General features: G+C 35.7%; 5 protein-coding genes across 10 annotated transcripts; 4 read left to right on the forward strand and 1 right to left on the reverse strand.

Moving 5' to 3' along the window:
- Positions 1-225: 225 nt before the first annotated feature.
- Positions 226-1,564, reverse strand: LOC142537278 (short-chain dehydrogenase reductase 2a). The gene is made up of 2 exons (XM_075642825.1): positions 1,361-1,564; positions 226-1,253 (listed from the first exon to the last, which is right to left on the reverse strand). The coding sequence occupies exons 1-2, from the start codon at positions 1,444-1,446 to the stop codon at positions 440-442; spliced, it is 900 nt and encodes a 299-aa protein (XP_075498940.1). The 5' UTR covers positions 1,447-1,564; the 3' UTR covers positions 226-439.
- A 3,563-nt stretch (positions 1,565-5,127) lies between these two features.
- LOC142537279 (uncharacterized) lies at positions 5,128-6,919 on the forward strand. Its single transcript, XM_075642826.1, has 4 exons — positions 5,128-5,527; positions 5,754-5,823; positions 5,929-6,011; positions 6,292-6,919. Exons 1-3 carry the CDS (start codon positions 5,264-5,266, stop codon positions 5,976-5,978), a joined length of 384 nt encoding a protein of 127 aa, XP_075498941.1. The 5' UTR covers positions 5,128-5,263; the 3' UTR covers positions 5,979-6,011; positions 6,292-6,919.
- Positions 6,920-7,553: 634 nt separating this feature from the next.
- Positions 7,554-11,329, forward strand: LOC142525516 (solute carrier family 40 member 2-like). Of its 3 annotated transcripts, none has more exons than XM_075629832.1 (8): positions 7,555-7,871; positions 8,634-8,784; positions 9,001-9,197; positions 9,287-9,721; positions 9,806-9,977; positions 10,072-10,209; positions 10,820-10,930; positions 10,999-11,328. In XM_075629832.1, exons 1-8 carry the CDS (start codon positions 7,759-7,761, stop codon positions 11,143-11,145), a joined length of 1,464 nt encoding a protein of 487 aa, XP_075485947.1. In that variant the 5' UTR covers positions 7,555-7,758; the 3' UTR covers positions 11,146-11,328. The 3 variants fall into 3 exon arrangements, with proteins under 3 accessions (XP_075485962.1, XP_075485947.1, XP_075485955.1); XM_075629840.1 differs by lacking the exon at positions 7,555-7,871 and adding an exon at positions 7,881-8,418 and having other exon boundaries at positions 10,999-11,329; XM_075629847.1 differs by lacking the exon at positions 10,999-11,328 and having other exon boundaries at positions 7,554-7,871; positions 10,072-10,325.
- A 1,070-nt stretch (positions 11,330-12,399) lies between these two features.
- Positions 12,400-17,602, forward strand: LOC142525539 (protein HEAT STRESS TOLERANT DWD 1-like). Of its 2 annotated transcripts, XM_075629863.1 has the most exons (13): positions 12,400-12,695; positions 12,851-13,014; positions 13,170-13,248; positions 13,592-13,768; positions 13,867-13,965; positions 14,412-14,580; positions 14,691-14,797; positions 14,873-15,012; positions 15,095-15,167; positions 15,753-15,868; positions 15,968-16,085; positions 16,171-16,309; positions 17,243-17,602. In XM_075629863.1, the coding sequence occupies exons 1-12, from the start codon at positions 12,648-12,650 to the stop codon at positions 16,300-16,302; spliced, it is 1,422 nt and encodes a 473-aa protein (XP_075485978.1). In that variant the 5' UTR covers positions 12,400-12,647; the 3' UTR covers positions 16,303-16,309; positions 17,243-17,602. The 2 variants fall into 2 exon arrangements, with proteins under 2 accessions (XP_075485978.1, XP_075485971.1); XM_075629856.1 differs by lacking the exon at positions 17,243-17,602 and having other exon boundaries at positions 12,401-12,695; positions 16,171-16,495.
- Positions 17,603-19,071: 1,469 nt separating this feature from the next.
- On the forward strand, positions 19,072-21,953 carry LOC142525555 (uncharacterized). Of its 3 annotated transcripts, none has more exons than XM_075629872.1 (2): positions 19,072-21,003; positions 21,720-21,953. In XM_075629872.1, exon 1 carries the CDS (start codon positions 19,453-19,455, stop codon positions 20,998-21,000), a length of 1,548 nt encoding a protein of 515 aa, XP_075485987.1. In that variant the 5' UTR covers positions 19,072-19,452; the 3' UTR covers positions 21,001-21,003; positions 21,720-21,953. The 3 variants fall into 3 exon arrangements, with proteins under 3 accessions (XP_075485987.1, XP_075485998.1, XP_075485993.1); XM_075629883.1 differs by having other exon boundaries at positions 21,768-21,782; XM_075629878.1 differs by lacking the exon at positions 21,720-21,953 and adding an exon at positions 21,177-21,312.
- Positions 21,954-22,619: the final 666 nt, after the last annotated feature.

Raw genomic sequence — 22,619 nt, forward strand, 5'->3', positions numbered from 1 at the left:
ATTTAGTGACACAAATCACTCTTTTGAACTTAATCCCAATATAATGGACGTGAGTGATTGATAATGATACACCTCTATTAATCAACAGATCGTTCGTAATCCTTCAACTTCGACATCCATCGACTAGCTACGGAGCGAATTTTTGTGCATAAATTCTAGGTTAAAACAAAAATTTGTATCATGTATGTTTGAATTCATGTTAAAACAAAAATATCGATCGCTCCATTCTTATCAAAAACAAATTATAATGTTATCATTGAGAATATTCCAAATTACAAAAATCGAACCAAACCAGTTATTTGACTTTATATCAAGTACGATTTGCTATGCGATCTTCCCCAAATTACAAAAATCGAATCAAACCAATTGTTTGACTTTTTATCAAGAATAATTTGGAGAAGGGAAAAAAACCAGAGAAGAATAAAAGATTATTGCAGTGTCACATTCCAACACAATTCCTAGAAGTGGTAATTCCACCATCCACGACAAGATTATGCCCACTGATATACCTGGATTCATCGCTCGCTAGATACACTGCCGCCTCCGCTATATCCTTCGCCCTTAGGGTTTCTCCTTTCAGGTTCGCCAGTCCTCTCACAAACTCCTCCATATTCTCCATTTCCTCCTCGCTGGCGCACGCGTCGCCGTCCTCGTCAGCACCCCTCCACGCGTTCACCAGCATCCTCGTTGCCACGCCGAACGGGGAGATGCAGTTCACCCGAATCCCATACCGCCCCAGTTCACAAGCAGCATTCTTCGTCAGCCCCACGATCGCGTGCTTCGATGCCGTATACGAATGAGGCCCCAACCCGCCCATTACTCCTGCCACGCTCGACGTGGAGATGATGCACCCGCCCCCACCGCGTCTGATCATCGCCCGGGCTGCGTGCTTCATCCCAAGCGCCGCCCCCCTGACGTTGACTCTCATGATCTGATCGAATTCTTCGCCATTGAAATCGAGGATGCTCTTGTGCTTGGCCTGGTTTCCGAGTATACCGGCGTTGTTGAAGAGTATATCCAGCTTCCCGTAAGTGGAGACCGTTGAATCTATCAGGGTTTCAATGTCGTTCTCCGACGTGACGTCGCAGTGGAAGTAGCTGACCTGAGAAGACAGCGAATTGGCGAGCGAATGGCCGAGACTGTCGTCAACATCTGCGATGACTACTTTAGAGCCATGGAATGCGAATAGCTTCACGGTTGCTTCTCCGATACCTCTAGCACCGCCGGTAACAATCGCAACTTTTCCCTCCAACCTAAATATACCAACATTTGAACACAAATGAATCACAAAACAGTTGCCAATAGTAGAAAAACGTTATTAATGATTTTAAAATAATAGAAACTAGTACAGAATCTAAACCTTTTGATTGGGGCAGAAGTGACGTTGTCTTTTCCAGGGACGTGGAACCCTGAAAAAGTAACCTCGGAAGACACTTGGACGGGCATTGTTGATGGATTAATGGAAGAGGAAAATGAAAGGTTCTATTCTATAGTTAGCAGTGAATGTAAATTAACTTAACAGCTAGCTAGTGCCTGTTCACTTGCATGTGCAGTGAAGTGGATGAATTTATAGGTGAATTGTTTGGTTGCCAATATGATTAAATTACGACTTTTACAATATTTTTAAACGACTTATATAATTTGACTCCTCCTCTTTTATTTATATATCAATATATATATATATATATATATATATATATATATATATGCTATGTTTGGTAGCCATTATCAGGGAAGGATTATTATATAATCATCATTTATCTCGCGATTGGTTCATTTTTTATTTAGTCTGCAGGCACTTGATTACGGTTGAAAGCCCGCACTATTCGTGTTATTTGTGTGATTAAATATCTCTCCTCAAGAATATATAATTAATTAGCACTTGGGGCATTTTGGTCATTACAATAACTTTACAAAATTAATCCATCATTTTAAAATCATACCAAATACCATGTTATTTATCTTATCATACTATTAATCCACATCTCTCATTTTTTAATAACTATAACTACTAATCATTTACTTATCTCATCACACATAACAAACGGAGCCATAGAATATATACACGGGGTGATTGATTGTCACCTTAGCGATGGGTAAAGAGGTAGCCCGATTGATAGGAACGTTGTTTTATTTATAAATATATTATGGCCAATCTCATTTTCAACTTTCTGGCTTCCTACACGGCACACGCATAGTTCAATGCCATTCACGTGAAGGGTATCAACGATCCTCCAGTTTTACGGGAATCATGCGTTTACACTTGTCGAATCTTTATTTTGAATTTTATATTTCCAGTAGCATTTTATAATATATATTTTCAGTTGTATGCAACAAGTGACGTGTGATAAAAAAAAATGTGTATGGTTTCTTAACTTTAGTGTTTTTCATTTTATACGATGTTATCCATCAATTCACGATTTAATCCAAATTTGCATTATTATTTTTAATTTTTAGTCATTTTTCATTATAGTGTGGACGTGATATCAGCACATCACATCATCATTTTTTTACTGTCACATCTGTAATTTGATGAAAAATGATTAAAATTGTAAAAAAGTACAAATTAGTACTGAAATTGTAAATTATCCGACAACATAACAAAAAATAAAAACATAGAAGTTATAAGACCACATATATAATTTTCTCGTTTGCATATATTTCATGTATTCCTAGACATGCAATCAGATTCTCCGTCTCCAAAAAGTTCTTTGGGTACGTGAGCAACACTCTTCTTATATTTCTATCAGGATATCATTTGGACCAATGGTCCGTTTCGATGGAGAGTAGACCTGAGCATATCTAACTGTCATTGTATTAATTTATATCGATGAATGATTTTAGGAGATGAGTACTTTTGAGTAGAATATCTATCTCACAAAATTGACCAGTAAAACCATATAATCCAAATTTTTGTATAAATGCTAGCCTCAAATTATTTGAATAGATAGATGTACATGTTCTATTGGACTAAAACTACGTCAAAAGAAGCATATTAATCATGATTCGGTGATTGATTTGCTGACTTCATTATATGTGCAAAATGTTCAAGATTTGGAAAATCTTTCGTATTTAAAAATCAAACATGCCAGACATGCATAAGTAATTTATTAGGTAATAATTGTGATAAACAATATTTATATGAATAGTTTCCTTTTCATTTACCAATCCAAGTTGCCATCCCGGTCATCCTAGTTCCCAGCCTAGGTAACCCGCTCTGAAACCCACATACAAATTGCAGGGAAATTCTACGATACACCCAAGTTTAAGAAAATGAAAACGTTTCATAATCTACATACTTAGGCTTCTTAGTTTAGAAGTTGGAAGAGAAGAAATAAAAAACAAAAACAATTACACAATTTTCCTTCCATGCACGCAACATATACGACTCGAATAACAATATATATATATATATATATATATATATAGTAGGTCTCTTGTGAGACAGTCTCACAAATATTTCTCTGTGAGACGGGTCAACCCTACCGATATTCACAATAAAAAGTAATATTTTTAGCATAAAAAGTAATACTTTTTCATGAATGATTCAAATAAGAGATCCGTCTCACAAAATACGACATTTGAGATCGTTCAGATAGGGTTTTTGCCATATATGTAGGGAGAGAGTAGATGATGTACAGTAATCGTTTATACGGCATCTAGTGAAGAAGTCAACAAAGTCAGCTGTCCTAATTAATTATGGATATTCGTATCATATGAAGATTCAAAAGTTATTTATGTTTGACCAGATCTCGCATATATAATCCGATCTTGCATTATTTTCTTTGTCGGATCCAGAAACTATTGCGGGGAGGCGAAAAAGAATATTTTATTTTATTATTAAAAAATATGGTTCAAATAAAATTTGTAGAATAAACCTCTGTGAAAAATACGGATCAACATCAAATATGGAAAATATCTAAACATTCGAAACAATCATATCTATTCATTAAAAAAATTAATAAATAAATATATATGAAATTAATACATAAAAAATTACAGATTATTTTTTTAATCTAATAATGCTGTAAAAATAATCAAATTATATTAAATAATCGAAAAATAGAGTATGCCTGTATCAAATTCAAAAAAAAAAAAAACTTGTGCTTAGAATGAACTCACTAATTGATATCGGTTGTCAGAAAGAAGAAAATTACATGGATGAGAACAAGAAAACTTATCGAGCTAACGAATATCCAAAATTCCTTTATCTAATTTAATTTAAAAGATAATATATTCGTAAATTTAAAATATGAAAATTAGACCTATCCCACTCTTCGACCTAGCTATTTGAAATATAATAATTTACGATTTGATATTTTGTTTAAAAAAAATAGAGATAATAAAGTTGAATATTATTTATGTAAAATTGTAACCGGTTCGAGTCGATGTTCTTTTGGCTCGGATCAAGGTAAAAAAATTCAAATACATGCTGGTTTAATTTATTTATGTTTAAGTATCTCGTTTATTTATTTTGTTTAATTTAATTTAATCTGGGTTAGAGTATTTGAAATGGTAATTAACAGAATAATAGTAACTCAAATGATTAAAGAATGATATAATATACTTTGTAGTCCTATTACAAGGCGAGGACTCGTTAATGGGTCAGTAGGATTATTGGGTAATGGTCCAACAAGGGTATGCGGCCCATTATAATTGGGTTCTTCATAACCATGTCCAATACCGGTCGTGACACTCCAATGACCAACAAACCCTGAATCTCAATGTTTTTATATTTGTTTTTAACAGTCAGTTCATTGGATATTCTTGTCCAATTAAAAATTTAGTCAAATTATTATTTTCTTATACAAAGCTCTCAATTTATTTAAAAAAATAATAAAAAAATAATCTACAATAATAAGTTTTATCAAAGTATTTCAAAGTAACACTGTAGTTTTGTTATTTGCGATTTTGATTATTTATATTATCGAATTTTATTTTTTTAAGAAAATATGACAATTCGCATGTCAATATTGTAGAGGTGTCATGTATGTCAAAGCTGAAATTTCAATAAAAAAATAAAATTTATATATAAAATTAAAATTTAACAACATAAATTATTAAATCATAAACAGTATAATTTTTTTTAAAAAAAAAACAAAATCTATAAGTGATGTGTGTGGATACGACATCGTACCTTACCACGTGACAGTTGACACACACCCGGATTGCAAACCCCTCCACTCGGTCATATAAAGAAAGAAACCCTAATTCACTAATTTCATAATCAATGGGATAAGGATACATCAAAGCATATAGATAGATGGGAAAATTATCACCGTTGGGTTTCAAGCGCAAGAATGACGGCGATAATACAGGGAAGAAGAGAATGAAGCCGATGGAGGCTGAAGGAGGTGACGTTGTAACGGAGAAGGTGGGGCTTCCGCTTTCGGAAGTGGTTTCTGACTGCGAAGAACGATGGTTTCTAGAGACGCTTAAAGAGGCGGAGGATGGTGACGTTAGAATGCAGGTGATTGTAAGTCAAATGTACAATAGCGGCTATGGAGTTGCCAAAGATGAAGAAAAGGTTTAACCTTTGATTCTCTCTTCAGGGTTATTTTTATATTTGTGTATTTTGTACAATAATTTGTTATGTGATGTTCCATACTGTTCTTTTCTTGTTTCTTTCTTCTATATATTATTTATTTTGGTTGGTCTTCTGTTTTAAAAAAATCGAGGTTTTTTCTTTTTAAAGAATTTAGATCTAATCAGCTGTTTTGCCTTTTCTGAATTTGTGGGCTTTACAAATTTAGGGGAAGTTTTGGATCTCAAAAGCTTCGCGAATCAGGGCTTCAGCGAGGAAACTTAGCTACAAACGTCCAGGTGATTCTTTATTATGTTTGTGGGATACCAACATTTTGGGACTACTTCTTCATTGTAATATATGAAAGGAAATGTCAGATGTTATGGAAGTTGTAACTCCTGCAGGTTACAATGCAAGTGATTCGGATACAGATGAGTTGGCGTGTACATCTTGATCATTGCTTTCTGCAATTCTATGCAAATTAAAGGTGGGTTTTTTCTCTTATTTATTTAGGTTACTGTAATTTTGTTTCATATTAACATATAGTGATGCGATATTAATATCCTTATGGCATATAAGTTGCAACTTAGCCAGTTAGCCTATGCTGATATGGAAAGAGTAATCTGAATTACGATACGTGTCCCACTTCAATTTTACAACAAAAAGTTTAGGGGCTACTTAACTTGGTTCTACCACCTAGGAAGCTAGTTTTTGTTTTGACTTTCCTGTTGTGCTGACATCGGTGTTTTTGTTGACAAGCAATGCAGGAAGTTATAGCTTGAGAAAGGCTATCATCGGGTCTGGGTCTGGGTCTGGGTCTGGGTCAGTAATATGATCCTTTTTCCATTGACGGCAGAATTAAGGTGCATGAGATAAAAACTGATGAGTACTGAAAGCTGTTTAAGAGACTGTCTTGGGTTTAATTTGATGGACTCCCTATCCAAAAGGCTAATAGGTTGGGTGTACTCTTCTTCTCTTGTGTTTGGCAATGTATATACATACTCAAAGCCGATCAGGATTTGCACAAAATCAATGGACCAAGTCAGTTGACAATTACATTTGTGAAGCAACTCTAGCGATTCAATACCTTGGAATGGATAAAATACGTCATTCATCCTTTGGATTATAATTATTACCCACAGTTCATTTGTTATAAATTGTCCTTTGCCTCCAGTTTTTTCATGCTGATTTCTGCACACAAGTTTGTTATGCTTGTATTCTCTGTTATGTGGCTTACACCTTTACAATGGATTGATATCCATTTAGCCTTTTCTATTTTGCCTTTACAATGGATAGATGATTTAGCTCTTTGTATTATGCTTATTGTAATGGTCTAATGGATGCATGACCTGACCAGTCGTTCGTGTCGCACGGTTTGGCTTCTGATGATCTCAATCCGTTTGTTACCCGTTCTGTTTGTGCTTTATCGCATGTGCAATCATCTATGTCATGGAATCTACTATACGAGGATGCTAGTGTACCTATCCACCACTATATAATTGTTCTATAAGTTCGCTTGGACAACAGTTCTGAACGAACAGTTAAAATATTTTTATCGATCCACCACTGTATAATTTTTTAAATTTTCTTTTTGTGGACCGAAATAATATATTCTATTGCTATTATATCCCAAAAAATACCTCAAACAAAGAAGTTGGCAGTAAACAATCAGAGGAGGTAGATCTGGGATGGCTAAGCAGACATATATTAGTAAATTCGAGACTACAAATGTTTCAAACAGACGGGCTAGATTTTTTTCTTATTTGTTGTATTATATTGTTTTTTGTGTCACATACGAACGTAACGAGCATGACCATATGTCACTCATTTGACTTTTGAAATGATATGGGAAAATTGTTTTTAAAATTGAAAATTTCAACCTAGCTAAATGAATCTGAAGCAGGACCCAAATTAATTAATTAAATTCGATTATCAGTCATCAGGTTGATGGATCCACCTGCTTGCATATCTATTTCTCTATAGTTACTGTAATTTTATACTCGCCCGCTTGTCAGTTACCTGTACAAAGTTTCAAATTAATTAAATACTAATATTTCTGCACCTACTCGAAATTTAATTCAAGAACACGGCAGACTCTGTGTGCATCAGCATCGGCCTCAAAAAAAATTGGTGCAAAATTAAACTCGTGAAATTGTGGAAACCTGATCCCATCAGACAAGGTGCGATTGAAAAAAAAAATCTGCAAGAAGATATAGAAAAAAAACACTCAAAGCATGACGTATGAGCCATTGTCTCGTGTAGAGGAAGAGCAGCAACCACTTTCGTTCCCTTCTTCCCTGCTAATATATCTATATGTTGGCCACTTTTTAGCCAGATGGGGTGCAAGGTCATATGTCCCTTCTTGTCCGCAATCATGTTTTGAATTTGTGCGATTCGAGTGTCATAAAAAAGGGCTGTCTCAAAATTTGGAAATCGGAATTTGTTTTGGTTTTAGAAGGAATTTCCTGGCCAGAAGATATATTTGTGATCTGATGGGCCGCATTCTTCTACAATTTGCAATTCTTTTTCCTTATTCTTTTGCCCTTCGACTACTGATTTGCATGGGATGTTCCCCTGATCTTTCTGTCATCTCTCATTTAGAAGTCATCTGTATGCAAGACATTTTCTTCTGATCATAAAATATTTAGTACTAGATAAATAGTTTTTCTTCTGAATCAAATTAATGAAGGGATTCACTATGTTTAATCGTTTGAGTTTTTTTTTCTTCTGAATATTCGTTCATGCCCCGTGTTAAATAAAATCTGATGGCGAGGAGGGATTATCTTTGGCAGAATATACAGATCGAAGTCTGTATAATATTTATATACAAATAAACTGGCTAAATCCTATTTTTTGCTGGTCTGAGATTTAGAGATCCCATTTCTTGCGTCTCAGTAAGTCTCTTCCGTCAAGTACCGATTCTAACATGGTTAATGAGTTGCTCACACTCCACTTAGTGTATGTGAAGTGTATGTAACATAATATGGAGTGCAAATAAATCCATTCTTCCAACATCTCTCAATGTTAATTGGACAAATCTTTAGCACATGAGCAAAAGAGCTTCAGGTTTTGGCTTTGGTTTTGATTCAACTGAAACCCTGATTCGCAGGATGTGGGAATTTTCTGTTGGTTTATACATGATCAATGTGTGGCCAGACTCTCTACTTCTTGCCGCTGTTTATGGTGTGGTGGAATCTGCTTCGACTGCACTCTTTGGTCCTTTGATTGGACAGTGGGTTGATAAGTTGTCGTACATTCAGGTTCACTTGATCATTCTTTTTAAAATCATAAAGGTAACAGGTTATTATAAATTTTTTGAGCTTCAATCCAAGATTGGCCTTTCATTTTGTTCCATACGAGGGTACCACATTATATGGGGCAACAATGGTTTTTGAACATTGACGTTAAATTTACCTGTTGATGAAGCTTAAAAGTGTTTTATACTGGACAGTGGAACCTCCTTTCTGTTTCAACAGGTTCTCCAGCTCTGGTTGTTGAGCCAGAATCTCTCATTTATGGTTGCTGGAGGCGGAGTACTTGGAATACTGGTCTACACAGGCTCGATGTCTTTAAATTTTACGGCATTCATATCTCTTGTCGTATTGATTAATATTTCTGGAGCCGTTGGTGTCCTCTCAACTCTTGCTGGAACCATCTTGATCGAAAGAGAATGGTGTGTTATTAACTCAGTAATCATCCTACAGGGCACCTTGTTTACTTCAGTATCTCTCACACAAAGTAGTGTTGCCATCAATGTTTCAGGGTGGTGGTTATATCAGAAGGCCAATCTCCTGATGTACTAACAAAGATGAACTCAATCATACGAAGGATCGATCTAGTCTGCAAGTTGTTTGCACCTGTTGTTTCCGGATTCATTATCAGCTTTGTGTCATTAACTGCATCAGCCCTGACTATGGCTCTCTGGAATGTATTATCTGTATTGTTGCAATATTGGCTTTTGATATCAGTATACAAAGGCATGCCGGCTTTGAAAGAAATAAGTGAAAGAAAGGTATCAAGATCCTTGGTGAGGGAAGTAGATGAAGTTGATTTCCAGCAGCCAGAGAGCAGCACAAGAGAGACGATAATTGATAATTTTTCAAATACTCCTTACATCAGGGCATGGAAAGTGTATATTCAGCAAGAAGTAGCCCTACCAGGACTAGCACTTGCTCTATTGTACTTCACAGTTCTCAGGTTATCCACTTTCTTGATCACAAAAGGTTCTCTTTTCTTTGTGCTCGTTTCTTTTTTAACATATTAACAAAATGGTGCCAACAGCTTTGGATCATTAATGACTGCTACGTTGGAATGGGAAGGTATACCTACATATGTCATAGGGCTTGCACGTGGCATAAGCGCAACGGTGGGGATTGCTGCAACATTTCTGTATCCCGAGTTGCAGTCTCATATTTCGACACTTCGAACTGGTCTTTGGTCCATTTGGTCTCAGGTAAGCCACTACTTTTCCTTCAGAAAATCAATCATAGTTCAAAATGCAATAATAAGCTCGCCTTGATCCAGGAATTGAGTTTAAATTTTTGCAGTGGACCTGTCTCTTGCTTTGTGTTGCCTCAGTATTTATCAGCAACAAAATTGTAGCAGCATACATGCTGATGAGTGGAGTGGCTGCGTCACGGCTTGGACTATGGATGTTTGATTTATCAGTCATTCAGCAAATGCAGGTACGTGCAGTAACAGTGTCACACTCCTTAGTCCACGAGCCCTCGAGAAAAAATGAGACTTCAGAAAGAATATCCTGCTTGCAACAATTCCCATATGTTCTCATTTTGTGAAAACGGTGTTCTTCTAGCAACTATTCTCTTATTTTTGTGAATATAGTTAAACCAAGTAGGAAAAGTCCATTGTATATATTTTATAATGAAACTATTCACATCAGTCCCACTATACAATCTAGAATGACTGAATGAGGTATCACAATCAACCATTTTTAAAAAAAGCAGTCTTTGTCGTGAATCAACACATCAATCCAGTACTTTTGAGCATATCTAGAAGTGGTTGACTGGTTTCTATAAATTTAAGAGGTGATACTATTTTGATACGCACAGGATCCACAAGTCCATGCAAGCGAGAGTCTAAAAGATGGATTCCATTAGTTTGTATTTCACATCCATCATCACTTCACGAAAATAACAAAAAAAAAAACCGACATGATCCATTTTCTTACAGAACTTGTCGAATCCAATTCGATGCAGAATAAGGGTATCACAGACAACAATTTAATCATTTCTTGATACTTGCTCGCGTAATCATTTCTCTGCTATACTTTAATAGGATCACGTTGCTGAAACGGATCGATGCGTCGTTGGTGGTGTCCAGAACTCGCTTCAATCCATCCTGGACCTGATGACTTATGCTATGGGAATAATAATCTCCAACCCACAGGTTACCACTGATATCTATATATTAAACATTTTTCATGGTTTCATATAAATTGGGTATTTCTTGTATAGGATTTCTGGAAATTGATAATGATATCCTTCACGCTGGTAACATTGGCTGCTGCATTATACAGTCTGCACATCTATAGAGTCAGAAAACACCTGATACACTTTGAGAAGCTACTTGTATTGGTTGAATGGTCTACAAGATCATCATAGCCTTGTAATTTGCAAATAAATTGTGTGCAATTTTTTTTCATTAGTTGAGTGAGGAGATTGTTACACTTGAAACAGTGGTATCAAATGAGATGCAAGTCATCGACAATATTATGTATAATTCGTAGAACAATGTCTCGTTTGGCCTATACTTGGTTCTAATTCGAACATTTTTAGATATGTATCCGATTAAGGTTTCTGAAAATATTTTAAAAAGTATTTTAATGGGTGATTTTTTAAAGTGACATAAGTTTTTCTTACTTGATGATTTATTTGGGTTATATCTTAACTCGAAAAAATTTATAATTATTTTTTGAGTGATTTTAATATGAACAGATGAAATGGGAACTTTCCCAAAGTTCGTCAACTATTGTTGAAGATTGAACAATTGGTGGCGTTGATTGACAAATCAGATAGAGTATAAATTTTTGACCAAGTTATCATGCCAACTAAATTTGATACATCTTTCTTGTAGTGTATCAATTATTACTGGTAAACAGTGCATGCACACAGATTTGCATCAACATAGCATTTTCATCTATAAAATTATATATTTTTATCACAATATTTGATCACAGTATTAATGTTAAATAATTTATATTAGTTGGTCATATTGGTTGAAAAAAAACCATTGGACGAGCTAGATTGATCTAGCTCAAGGAGATGAAATGTGGTTCATTATATCAGGACTGACGGTTGAGATCTGTTAGATCTAAGGTTGCATCCAAATATAATGATCATCTTGAAGAGATGCGATCTGGATCTTCAATTCAAATAAACGCGCCAAATTGAATTTGATCAAGAAATGTGATTCGATGATTGGGGCTCATCGAAGAAGGTTTCATTTGCACAATTAGATCAAGATACGATGGATTAGATTGAATCGTGAAAATACCTCTACAACCATTGGAAAAGTATAAATAGATCCATATATCATAATGGAATAAAGTTAGACTATCAAAAACTCGAAAATACAAATGTATTTTCGTGCACTGCATATCGTTGCATATAATTTTCGTTCTTCATACTGAAAGTTCAAAAAATCATATTAGAAGTTCGTTAGATTTTGTGATTTGCAGTGCTCCTATCACAAAATACAAGTCATTATATCTTGATAGACGGTTATCATGTTTCATAAGTATTGTGTGTGTGGGAACAAATATGTGGTCCTTGCTGAGGCTTGTGGTTCCAGAAGTCAGGTAAAAAGACTCCACACCGCTTCTACAAGAACGCACTGTGGCCATTGATTTACTTAGCAGTGTAAAGCCCGAATATTGTAAATCAAGCCCGTTCAGGATCTGGGCTCAAATATTGTTGTCCAATAAAAAGCCCCACGTTCAGGATTTTGGTCCACATGTTATTTTTTCTTTTTCCTTGAATTTTTCCCCAAGTGCGGTAAACCCTGATTCCCAAACCCTTGGTACCTCGTCCTGATACATACATAAAATCACCTAAATTATCGTCCTTAATTCTTGATATTATCGCCTATATTTCATATATTGAACATGGTTCGGAGCATAAAGAACCCGAAAAAGGCAAAACGGAAAAACAAGGTAAAAATTCAATCTTTCATTGTACTTTTCTTTCTGTTTTTGTTTCAAATTTTGATTTTGGTGTTTTATTTTGTTGATCTGAGTTCTTAGAGTGATTTTAAGAACAATCTAAAATTAACTATAGGGTTCGAATCATTAAAAAAATATATATATAGGGTTCGAAGAAAGGTGAAGGATCATCATCAAATTCTGCGCCTTCGGTGCCAACAAAGGTATGGCAACCGGGTGTAGACAAACTGGAGGAAGGAGAGGAGCTTCAGTGTGACCCTTCTGCGTACAACTATCTTCATGCCTTTCACATTGGATGGCCTTGTTTGAGGTCATTTTCTCGCCGAATAATATTTACTGAGATCGAAGCTTTTTTCTTTTGCCCATCTCCATAATTAAGAGTGACTTTGTCTTTTGTGTGGATTAAGTGAGCTTTGGCATAATTTTGTTAAAAAGGAACTGAGATTATGTTTTGATATGGAGCAGTTTTGATATATTGCGTGATTCATTGGGGTTGGTCCGAACTGAGTTTCCGCATACATTGTATTGCATTGCTGGAACGCAGGTTAGTTAATAATTTCTACCCATGTGCATATTTGTTATAATTTACATATTTAGTCATGAAGCTGGGACTGTTGTCACTGATTACGGTGTTATGTTACATTATTATAATATATATCTAAACCTAAAATCTTTTGCAAACTTCAGAGGAATAAACACTGGTGATTTGTTCAACCTGAATTCTCGATGAGACATTGGCTCGATATGTGCAACGATTTTACCACATGTTAGTTTCAATGTTTTGCCATGAAGTTAGAAATTCTTTTGGTAATATTTTAAAGAGGGACACCGAGATTCTTCAAGCGATTGATTCATCGCCATCAATTGTTGATTTCCCATCTTTTCAGGCAGAAAAAGCATCCTGCAATTCTATTGGAATATTTAAGATATCTAACATTTCCGGGAAGAGACGTGAACTACTGCCAACAAAGAAAAATAATGATGGTTCAGATATGGAGAGTGATAGTAGCGACAGCGACAAGGATGATGAAGAGGAGGGTGGTTCTATGGCCCCTGTTTTGCAGGTATTCCTGCATTAACTGGCGGTTATTGAATTTGTAGATTCTTTAATTTCATGCAATGGATATAAGGTGTTCTGCATCTTCTCTTGATCAATTTACAGCTTAGAAAGGTGTCTCATCAAGGATGTATTAATCGCTTACGTGCTATGCCACAAAATCCCCACATTTGTGCTTCGTGGGCAGATACCGGTCTTGTTCAGGTAATAGTGTTTTGACATTAGATGTTTGGTGAGCTTTGCATGGTACTGTATGTTGCTTTTACCTGGATTCAGCTCTTTGTACAGTGAAAACATAGAATCTGAGTTCTCAGAATCTTTAGTTTTTCCAGTACAGTGACAAAGTGCAAGGACCAAAAACAATGCTTCCTTTAAAGGCTGGATATGACTTAAAATTTGAATTAACATCATCAGATCCTATTTTGTCCAGTACAAGAACAAAGTGCAACGACCACCAACAGTGGCCTTCTTTAACGGATGGACATGACATTTGGCTCTCTTGTAAATAGGACTTGTCAAGTGAACCTTTAGTTGGCTTGATGAAGCACAGTTCTGAAAATACAAAACTTAGGAAAACTTTCACTCTATGATCCCTTATCAATATATTCTGAACTCTCAAACTTCTGAAGTTCCTTTTTGATTATTTGCAGTTGTGGGACTTCAGCTCTCACTTAAATGCTTTGGTTGGTTCGGTTACTGAAACTAAGCATGGAGAATCAACTGTGTCAAAACAATCTCCCTTAGTCAAATTTGATGGACACAAGGATGAAGGATATGCCATAGATTGGAGTCCACTCGTCCCTGGAAGGCTTGTGTCAGGTATTACTTAATGGCTTTCTCTATGTTACCCGACTATATAAAATTGTATCTCATCGTAGTTAAATATGCATAGAAATTGGTGTATTTAACATCTGCTTATAAATACACAGGGGATTGCAAGAATTGTATTCATCTGTGGGAACCAGCATGTGATTCAACGTGGGATATAGATAGCAGTCCCTTTGTTGGACACACAGCTAGCGTGGAAGATTTGCAGGTAAAGTCACGTTTTTGAACATGTTCTTGTATATTGCTCTCTGTTCTGCAATGATGGTTTATAACCTATTCGCAGTGGAGTCCTACCGAACCTTTCGTATTCGCCTCGTGCTCTGTTGATGGGCATGTTGCAATTTGGGATATCCGGTCGGGAAAGTCTCCTGCAGTTTCCATCAAAGCTCATAACGCTGATGTAAATGTTTTAACATGGAACAGGTGTCTAACCTGCAGTGCCATTCTACTGTTTTTCTATCATCTTGCCAAATATCTTTATTATGTTGCTTGTTTCTTTAACTAGATTGGCTAGTTGCATGCTAGCATCCGGTTGTGATGATGGAACATTTTCAATCCGGGATCTTAGATTGCTCAAGGTGTGTTTTCAAATCTTCTTGTCAATTACAAAGACTTGATGTTATTTTCTAGGTTGTGTGGGAGCTTAAGTAGGATCGGAAATAATGAGTCTGTTCACGACTTTTCCAAATTTGTTTAAATATTGTATGGTTCATATTCAAATTTTCGGAATTTGAGCCGAGCTTGAACATGGTTGATCATATTTTTTAGTCAAATTCCTGCCAGAATGTTTTGTTTGATATCTTGTGAGCCTATTTAGAACTTTAATATCATAATTGATATCTTGTTTACTAGTTCACGAGCTTGATTCTGAATTTGAGCCCTTGTTTGATGGAGCTCAATAATTAATTCAGATCCAAGTGAATCGAGCTCAAATTTGAACTCCTAGTTGACTTGTGCTCAAGCCCAAAATATTTTGTTTTTTGAGATTCAAGGAGAAGCTCTCTAACTTTGCATCAAACATGGCTATTGATGCTTCTTGTCAGACCATTTTCCCAATTTTTTGACGGGGACGAAACAAAAGAATAAATTTGCCCAAGTGGGTGAACCTGTTCATTTTCGGATTAGCTCAAGTTTGCCAGTTTTATCTTTGTTTTCACACTCAGGAAGGAGACTCGGTTGTGGCACATTTTGACTACCATAAACATCCCATTACTTCCATTGAATGGAGTCCACATGAGGCTTCCACATTGGCCGTGTCTTCATCTGACAATCAGTTAACGTAAGAAATCTCGAAATATCACCAATCACTGATCGTACCTTCCAGCAGCTTTCATCCTCTTAACTCGTTTTTCGTCGGCCCCGCTACCTATGTTTTCAGAATATGGGACCTTTCTCTGGAGAAGGATGAAGAAGAGGAGGCTGAGTTCAAAGCTATGACGAAAGAGCAAGTCAATGCTCCCACAGATTTACCGCCACAGCTCCTCTTTGTTCATCAGGTAACACTGCATTCTCACCCTCTTCCTGAACTGAATTCCATCGACAATCTCATACACTCAAGGTTCAAACTCGTTCGTCTCGCAGGGCCAAAAGGACTTGAAAGAACTTCACTGGCACTCACAGATACCGGGAATGCTCATCTCAACGGCTGCGGATAGTTTCAACATTCTCATGCCTTCAAATATCGAAACCGCTCTCCCGCCAAATAATTCTTGAATGACTGGTATACGATCGATCACTTGGTGTTAGATATGTCAATGTCATGAGATTTATCACTTGTTTGGAAATTTTGTCGGTAGGAAAGTTGTAGATTTGATTAATCACTTCTTTGAACTTGTTTTCCCCTTAAAAATATAGATTTTTCTGTATCAAATCATTTTTTTCTGATTTATATATCATTATGTTGCTATTTGGCTGTTTGATTAATTTCATGTTGGAATGAATCTACAATCATATCAACAAGCCAAGTGCAAAACTATTTTGCAGTGAAGAAAATGAAAATGAAACAAAACAAAATAATACACCGTTTCATTAATTGCACCTTTTCTCTAACAATGTACTTTGTCTTTATTTTAATATGTTTGTGCAAGCTCTCTTTGTTGACTTTTATATATCATATTTAAATAATTATTTCTTTTTTGAATTTTTGAAAATGATAAATGATTAGTTCTATACCCCTTTCTCTTTGTAAAAAGTGATACTTAGGCTAATTTTGCTTTTAGTCTAACAAAGCGATTTGACCGTTAATTGAAAATCATCATTATGGTGATTATGAGTTCTTTTTTTTTTTTTTAAATAAAGAAGTTTCATTTATATTATGATATCAAAGCAACAAAGCGCTAACAACGGATAAGCATGGCACCTCGACAAGCTCTTATTATTCAAAATATTATCCTAAGGTTCGGTTAGGTTCAGATCTGACAATACCATACCATAATCAAAAGGTACAATGGCCCGGGGACGGAAACCTGGAGGGAAGCTCTCATTTCCGGGCCAGGGCCAGAGCTTGTTCAGTTTAATAAAGTTTTTAGTAGATTTTTTTTTTTAAAAAAAGCGAATCTGATAAAATATTTTTTTTCTACCTTTATGATATCTTGGTGTTTTTAAGTATTATCTTATGATTAAAATTATATATCTATTGTAATTGTAATTTCAGGTTCCAAATGATGTTCCACCAAGCTCTCAAAGTATAATGAGTAGTCTGATTTGGATTAGAATCAAAGTGCCCCATCCCCAATTGATATCCCGAATTCACCGAGTACATTTCTTTAGAATCTCATTTCCAATATCTAGTGTCACTGCCTCCATTGGGATTAATAGGGATATTCAGGCTCTCTTCCACCTCAAAAGTTTGGAATGTCGTACCCAATTTTGCTTCATTCCATTTCTCTCCAGGGTTAATGAATTCCAACACTTTTAAATCAATCCCGTCGTTTACATTCATCGAACTTTTACCAGAAGACAGCCCCGATATCCAAGCATCCTTAAATGCTAAAATGTGTATGTCGTCTCCCACTCGCCTTCGAATTCAAGCAAGTCTCTTTAGTCTTCGGTTGCATGGTAAATATATGATTAATCAGTTTAAGAATAATTCCGAAACTTTAAATGATATTTGTCCTCAGACAAGCTAGTTTGTTCTAACAATTTGGTTGGAAAAGCAACGAAACTAACGGTTCCATCGACGGAATCTGAAACGGACAAGAATTCCAGCTGGCGAATGGGGGAAACCCCGTGTCGCATTCCTTTCCAGCCGTGGATTGTTCCATTAAATAATCTCCTGCGTCCGGATGCACACCTTTTCGTTACATATGCAATTCCATATAAATTTATAAAATAATTTTTTTAATATTATTAGTTAAAATTAATTTTATTTAGAAAAAATAACATGTATGAGTACATGATTTTTTTTTCCCGACAAAAACTTGTGTGAGACGGTCTCACATGTCGTATTTTGTGAGATGGATCTTTTATTTAGGTCATCCATGAAAAAGTATTACTTTTTATTGTGAATATCAGTGAAGTTGACCCGTCTTACAGATAAAGATTCGTGAGACTGTCGATCTACCCATGTCGAAAATATAAAAATAGTTTTAATAACATATATTATTTTAATTAATTCAACTTATAATTGTCTTACAAAAAGTATTGCTTAACTAACACTAACCATGATTATTATTGAATTGAAAGGATATGTATTTAAAATCATATAACTAAACAACTTACACACATTTGAAATCATGGCAGCTCGTTCAAATGAATTATCCAAAACCTCTAGAAAAAGTTCCAAATACTCTTTTTTTCTCTTTAATATTGTCAACAACTTGTTTAGATTTGTCGTTAAATAATATTCATCAATGTATTTTAATCTACTTATACTTTTAATTGGGATGTATGTGGATCAGTTTGATAAAAAAAAATAGATTAATATTCAAGATTATCGTATCCAAATTCGAAAATATTCGAATTTTTTTCGAACAGACCCAAATCATTTAATTCAACGGTACGAGAAACACATATGATTTTTAATACTTAATTAACATATTATGTCTAAAAAACATAATTATATATTAAATATATTTTGATCATTTCAAATATTTATTTACAAACAATAATTCGAATAATTAATAAACATATTTAAATCTTTTGATTCCAATTTGAGTTATAATTCATGCTACGTTCAAACAAAAACCGTAAATTATCCGAGTTTCAAATAAAGTTCGAACCAAATTCGAACATTAATTTTTATTAATTTTTTGTATTTGGCTCGATTCAATTCGTCTCTATCCTTTACTAATTTAAAACTTAGAATAAAAATATATTTTTTAAAATATAAGAAATATATAACCAGATTATACTAGAAAGAATCCGATCGACAAATTTTTTAAGTATTTGACTAGTGCAACTGTCGCAGGTGATATTAACTAATTTTCCCACTAAGTCCACCGGCTCCTCCAGTCACCCACCCCACGTCGTCTTCTTCCCTCATCTTGTGGCTTTCGTTATTTTTCTTCCCTTCTCCAAACCAAAACTAAATTCCAAAATTCTTCTCTTATAATATACCAGGATTCGCCAAATAATCGTAATTTTTCATACCAGAAAATTATTATGAGGTAAATTTCTTCATCTTAATTGAGTCAGTTTCGCCAACCAAGGACCCAATTATGATTTCCCGTTTTCTCCATATTTTTTTCGTCAATTTTCCTTTCTTCTACTCTTTACCCATGCGCTCACTCGTCGGGGCTAACCATACTTCTGCTCGCTTCTGCTCTCGTTAATTGGGGACATTATTCCCTGTTTTTGGGTCTCTTTTTTCAAGCTAAAGAATCTTTTTTTTAATTAAAAAAAATAGGATTTTAATTGTTTGTTATGGAACCGAGTTGGGGGAAACCCAACTTTCTGAGGAATGTTCTGGTGCGTCTGTTTCTCTTATGTGTGTTTATCATCGCTCTACGATTCGCTTACGTGGTAACTATTCGAGGAGAGTCGTGTGACATAGGCGATTTCTGTTTCTTTTCGTTGCCGGAAAATTTCACCCTCGTCGCCGGTGCTGGGCAGCTGAACAAAGCCTCGTCCTCAGGTGTGCAGTCAGCTCCGATGCCCAAGAAAGTCCCTGATCTCTGGTCCACGAAGGGGTTCCAAAAAGCTGTTGGATTTTACTCGTCGGTGTTTCAGGATCTCATATCCGATGGCTTTCTGAGCCTTAATTCGAAAACCCTTTGCGTGGAAACACCAACAGGAGCTGACGTTTTCGCGCTGAAGGAGCTAGGGGTGGAGGATTCGGTTGGTATTGCTAAGAAAGGTTTCAAGCCATTGGTGGTTTCGGGGCAGGGTTTTAAGCACCCGTTCGATGATGAGAATTTTGATTTCGTCTTTTGTAGGGGTGGAGTGGTGGAGAAATCGTTGAGGCCGGGCGATTTTGCGGCGGAGATTACCAGGACGATGAAGCCTGAAGGGTTTCTGGTTACCATCACTACGGCCAACGATACATACAGTTTTGAATCATTTCTTGATTTATTCCATTCTTTTAAACTGGTAAAGAGTCAGGATTTTGTTGGGTTCGATTCCGATGTGCCTTTCATTCGCGAAATTGTGATGCAAAAGGTGTATGTCAACGGGAATAGTGGTCGACTGGTTGAAAAAGTTGGTGGTGATCTGGACAATAAATGCTCTGTCGCCGCTTATAAACTGAATTTGATTAGGAAAGCTGAGCCTTTGATTGAAGAAGAACCGAAAAAACCATGGATTACTTTGAAGAAGAACATTCAGAACATAAAGTACTTGCCTTCCATGGCTGATATTAGTTTTAAGACGAAGTATGTGTATGTTGATGTTGGAGCTAGGAGCTATGGCTCTAGCATTGTCAGTTGGTTTAAGAAGCAATACCCAAAGCAAAATAAGACGTTCGAGATCTACGCGATCGAAGCTGATAGGACTTTTCATGACGAGTACAAGAACAAGAAAGGTGTTACTTTACTCCCCTATGCAGCTTGGGTGCGAAATGAGAGCCTGTTCTTTGAAATAAACGAAGACCCTGGTCATAAAAAGCTAGAAAAAGGTAGAGGGATGGGGAGAATTCAACCAACTCAGTCCTCTGGTAGTTCTAGTTCCTCTGGTGACGTAGATGAGATCCAGGGATTTGATTTTTCGAATTGGTTAAAGAATACGGTAACGGAGAAAGATTATGTGGTGATGAAGATGGATGTGGAAGGAACTGAATTTGATTTGATTCCTATGTTGTTTGAGACAGGAGCTATTTGTTTGATCGACGAGCTGTTTCTTGAATGTCATTACAATAGGTGGCAGAAATGCTGCCCGGGAGAGAGGACAAGCAAGTACCAGAAAACATATGGGCAGTGCTTGGAGCTGCTTACCTCTCTTAGAAAAAGTGGAGTTCTGGTGCATCAATGGTGGTGACCGGTAACTCCTGCTGTACATGTTGTTACTTTCATACTTTTAATTTCTGCAAACATAGATTTATGTAGTTTTTATCGTTTTTTCGTTACATTTTACATTCCAATTCCAAATGTATTTCTAATGTTGTTTGAAGAAAAATCCAGACAGAATTGATTCGCTTTTGTTGCCTTCATCAGGTTGTCAAAAACAAAGATATCAAAGAATTATTTGTAGTTCTAGTTTCTTGTTGGGAAAAACAAATGATTTTACAACCATTTCAGAACTACAACAAGCATCTTTGTGAACTTGTGAAATGGAGATATGCATATACAATCTTCTATACATGGTCATTGAGTAGCAGTATTTTCTCATTCCTCTAGACTCTAAGAGGATATATGAGGCCTGTAGCATTTTGTTCCTTTTAGCATGTATAGTATAATTGCATCGCCAACTTATTCGTAGCCGGGTGTGGACCTAGGATTTATATATTGTGGGGGTGGTCCATTCATATTTAGTGGGAAACTTGCCCTTCGCCCTCGTTATTAGAACGACTGTCGCTATCACGGATCCATATTCGTTCTCTACTGAATAAACATTGGCATGCGCTATTTTGCGTGAAGTTGTTACTTGCCAGCTTTGATGTGACGACGCTGGTTAGCCTGCCACCACTAACTGTGAGGTTATGTGATAAGCTCTGTACAGACTGTGAAGAAGTTATATAAAATGTTTCCCTTCCCCAGGTTTTCATTCTCTCGCCCTCTCAATCCTCGTCGTTCTTTAATTCGTAGAGCTGAAAACTCACTCGAAGACATACGAATCCGGAACGTACAAAAATCACAATCCCTTTGGTTAGAGGCTGCGGGGCAGCGGGAGTGGAATTTTCAGAGTTTGTTCAATAGAGTGCTTGCTTGTGTAATTGCATCTATTCATTTGTTATTCTTTAAAAGTGCATTAATAAAATTCTGGCCGTCACATTATCCACCCACCCTTTGTTTGTAGGTGACGGCTACTCCTTTAAGCCATCACCTATTCATCAATAATATTCCAATCTCCAGTGTACTTGTCCAAAATTTTGTTTTTTTTTTTACCAATTTAATAGAATTCATTTAATTTTAAAAAAAAATAAGACCAGCCAGTTCACACACAAAATCTCAGTCGGCCAGCAGTGCGACAAGTGATTGTGGATGCCATGTTTCATGTCAGAGCATTTAATTTAATAAACATTATATGTATAATGAAAGTTATACATACGATTATATATTAATTTTGAAGTTATAATTGTATTTTAATCGAAACAACTCTTCTAAACGTGCATTTGAGTATTAATCCTCAATCCATGGAAAAAAACAAAAAAACAAACAAAAAAAACAATAAAAAATAAATTGACTAACTAAAACACAATCTATGTGAATTTTGGACCAGAATAACAACCATGTTTTACTAGCTACTATTATCATATCTAACAAGTTCAAGTTCAAATTCAAAAAGGAATTTAAGTATTTGAGTTACTGATACAATGACATTTTTTTTAATACTTTTTAAAAAATATTAGACTACAAGTTTACAAAATTCAATTCTTAGTGATTTCTTATTTGAGTAGGTTTCTTGTGAGACGGTCTCACGAATCTTTATCTGTGAGA

Source organism: Primulina tabacum, chromosome 2 (genome assembly GCF_025594145.1).
Source record: "Primulina tabacum isolate GXHZ01 chromosome 2, ASM2559414v2, whole genome shotgun sequence".
Classification (NCBI taxonomy): Eukaryota; Viridiplantae; Streptophyta; class Magnoliopsida; order Lamiales; family Gesneriaceae; genus Primulina; species Primulina tabacum.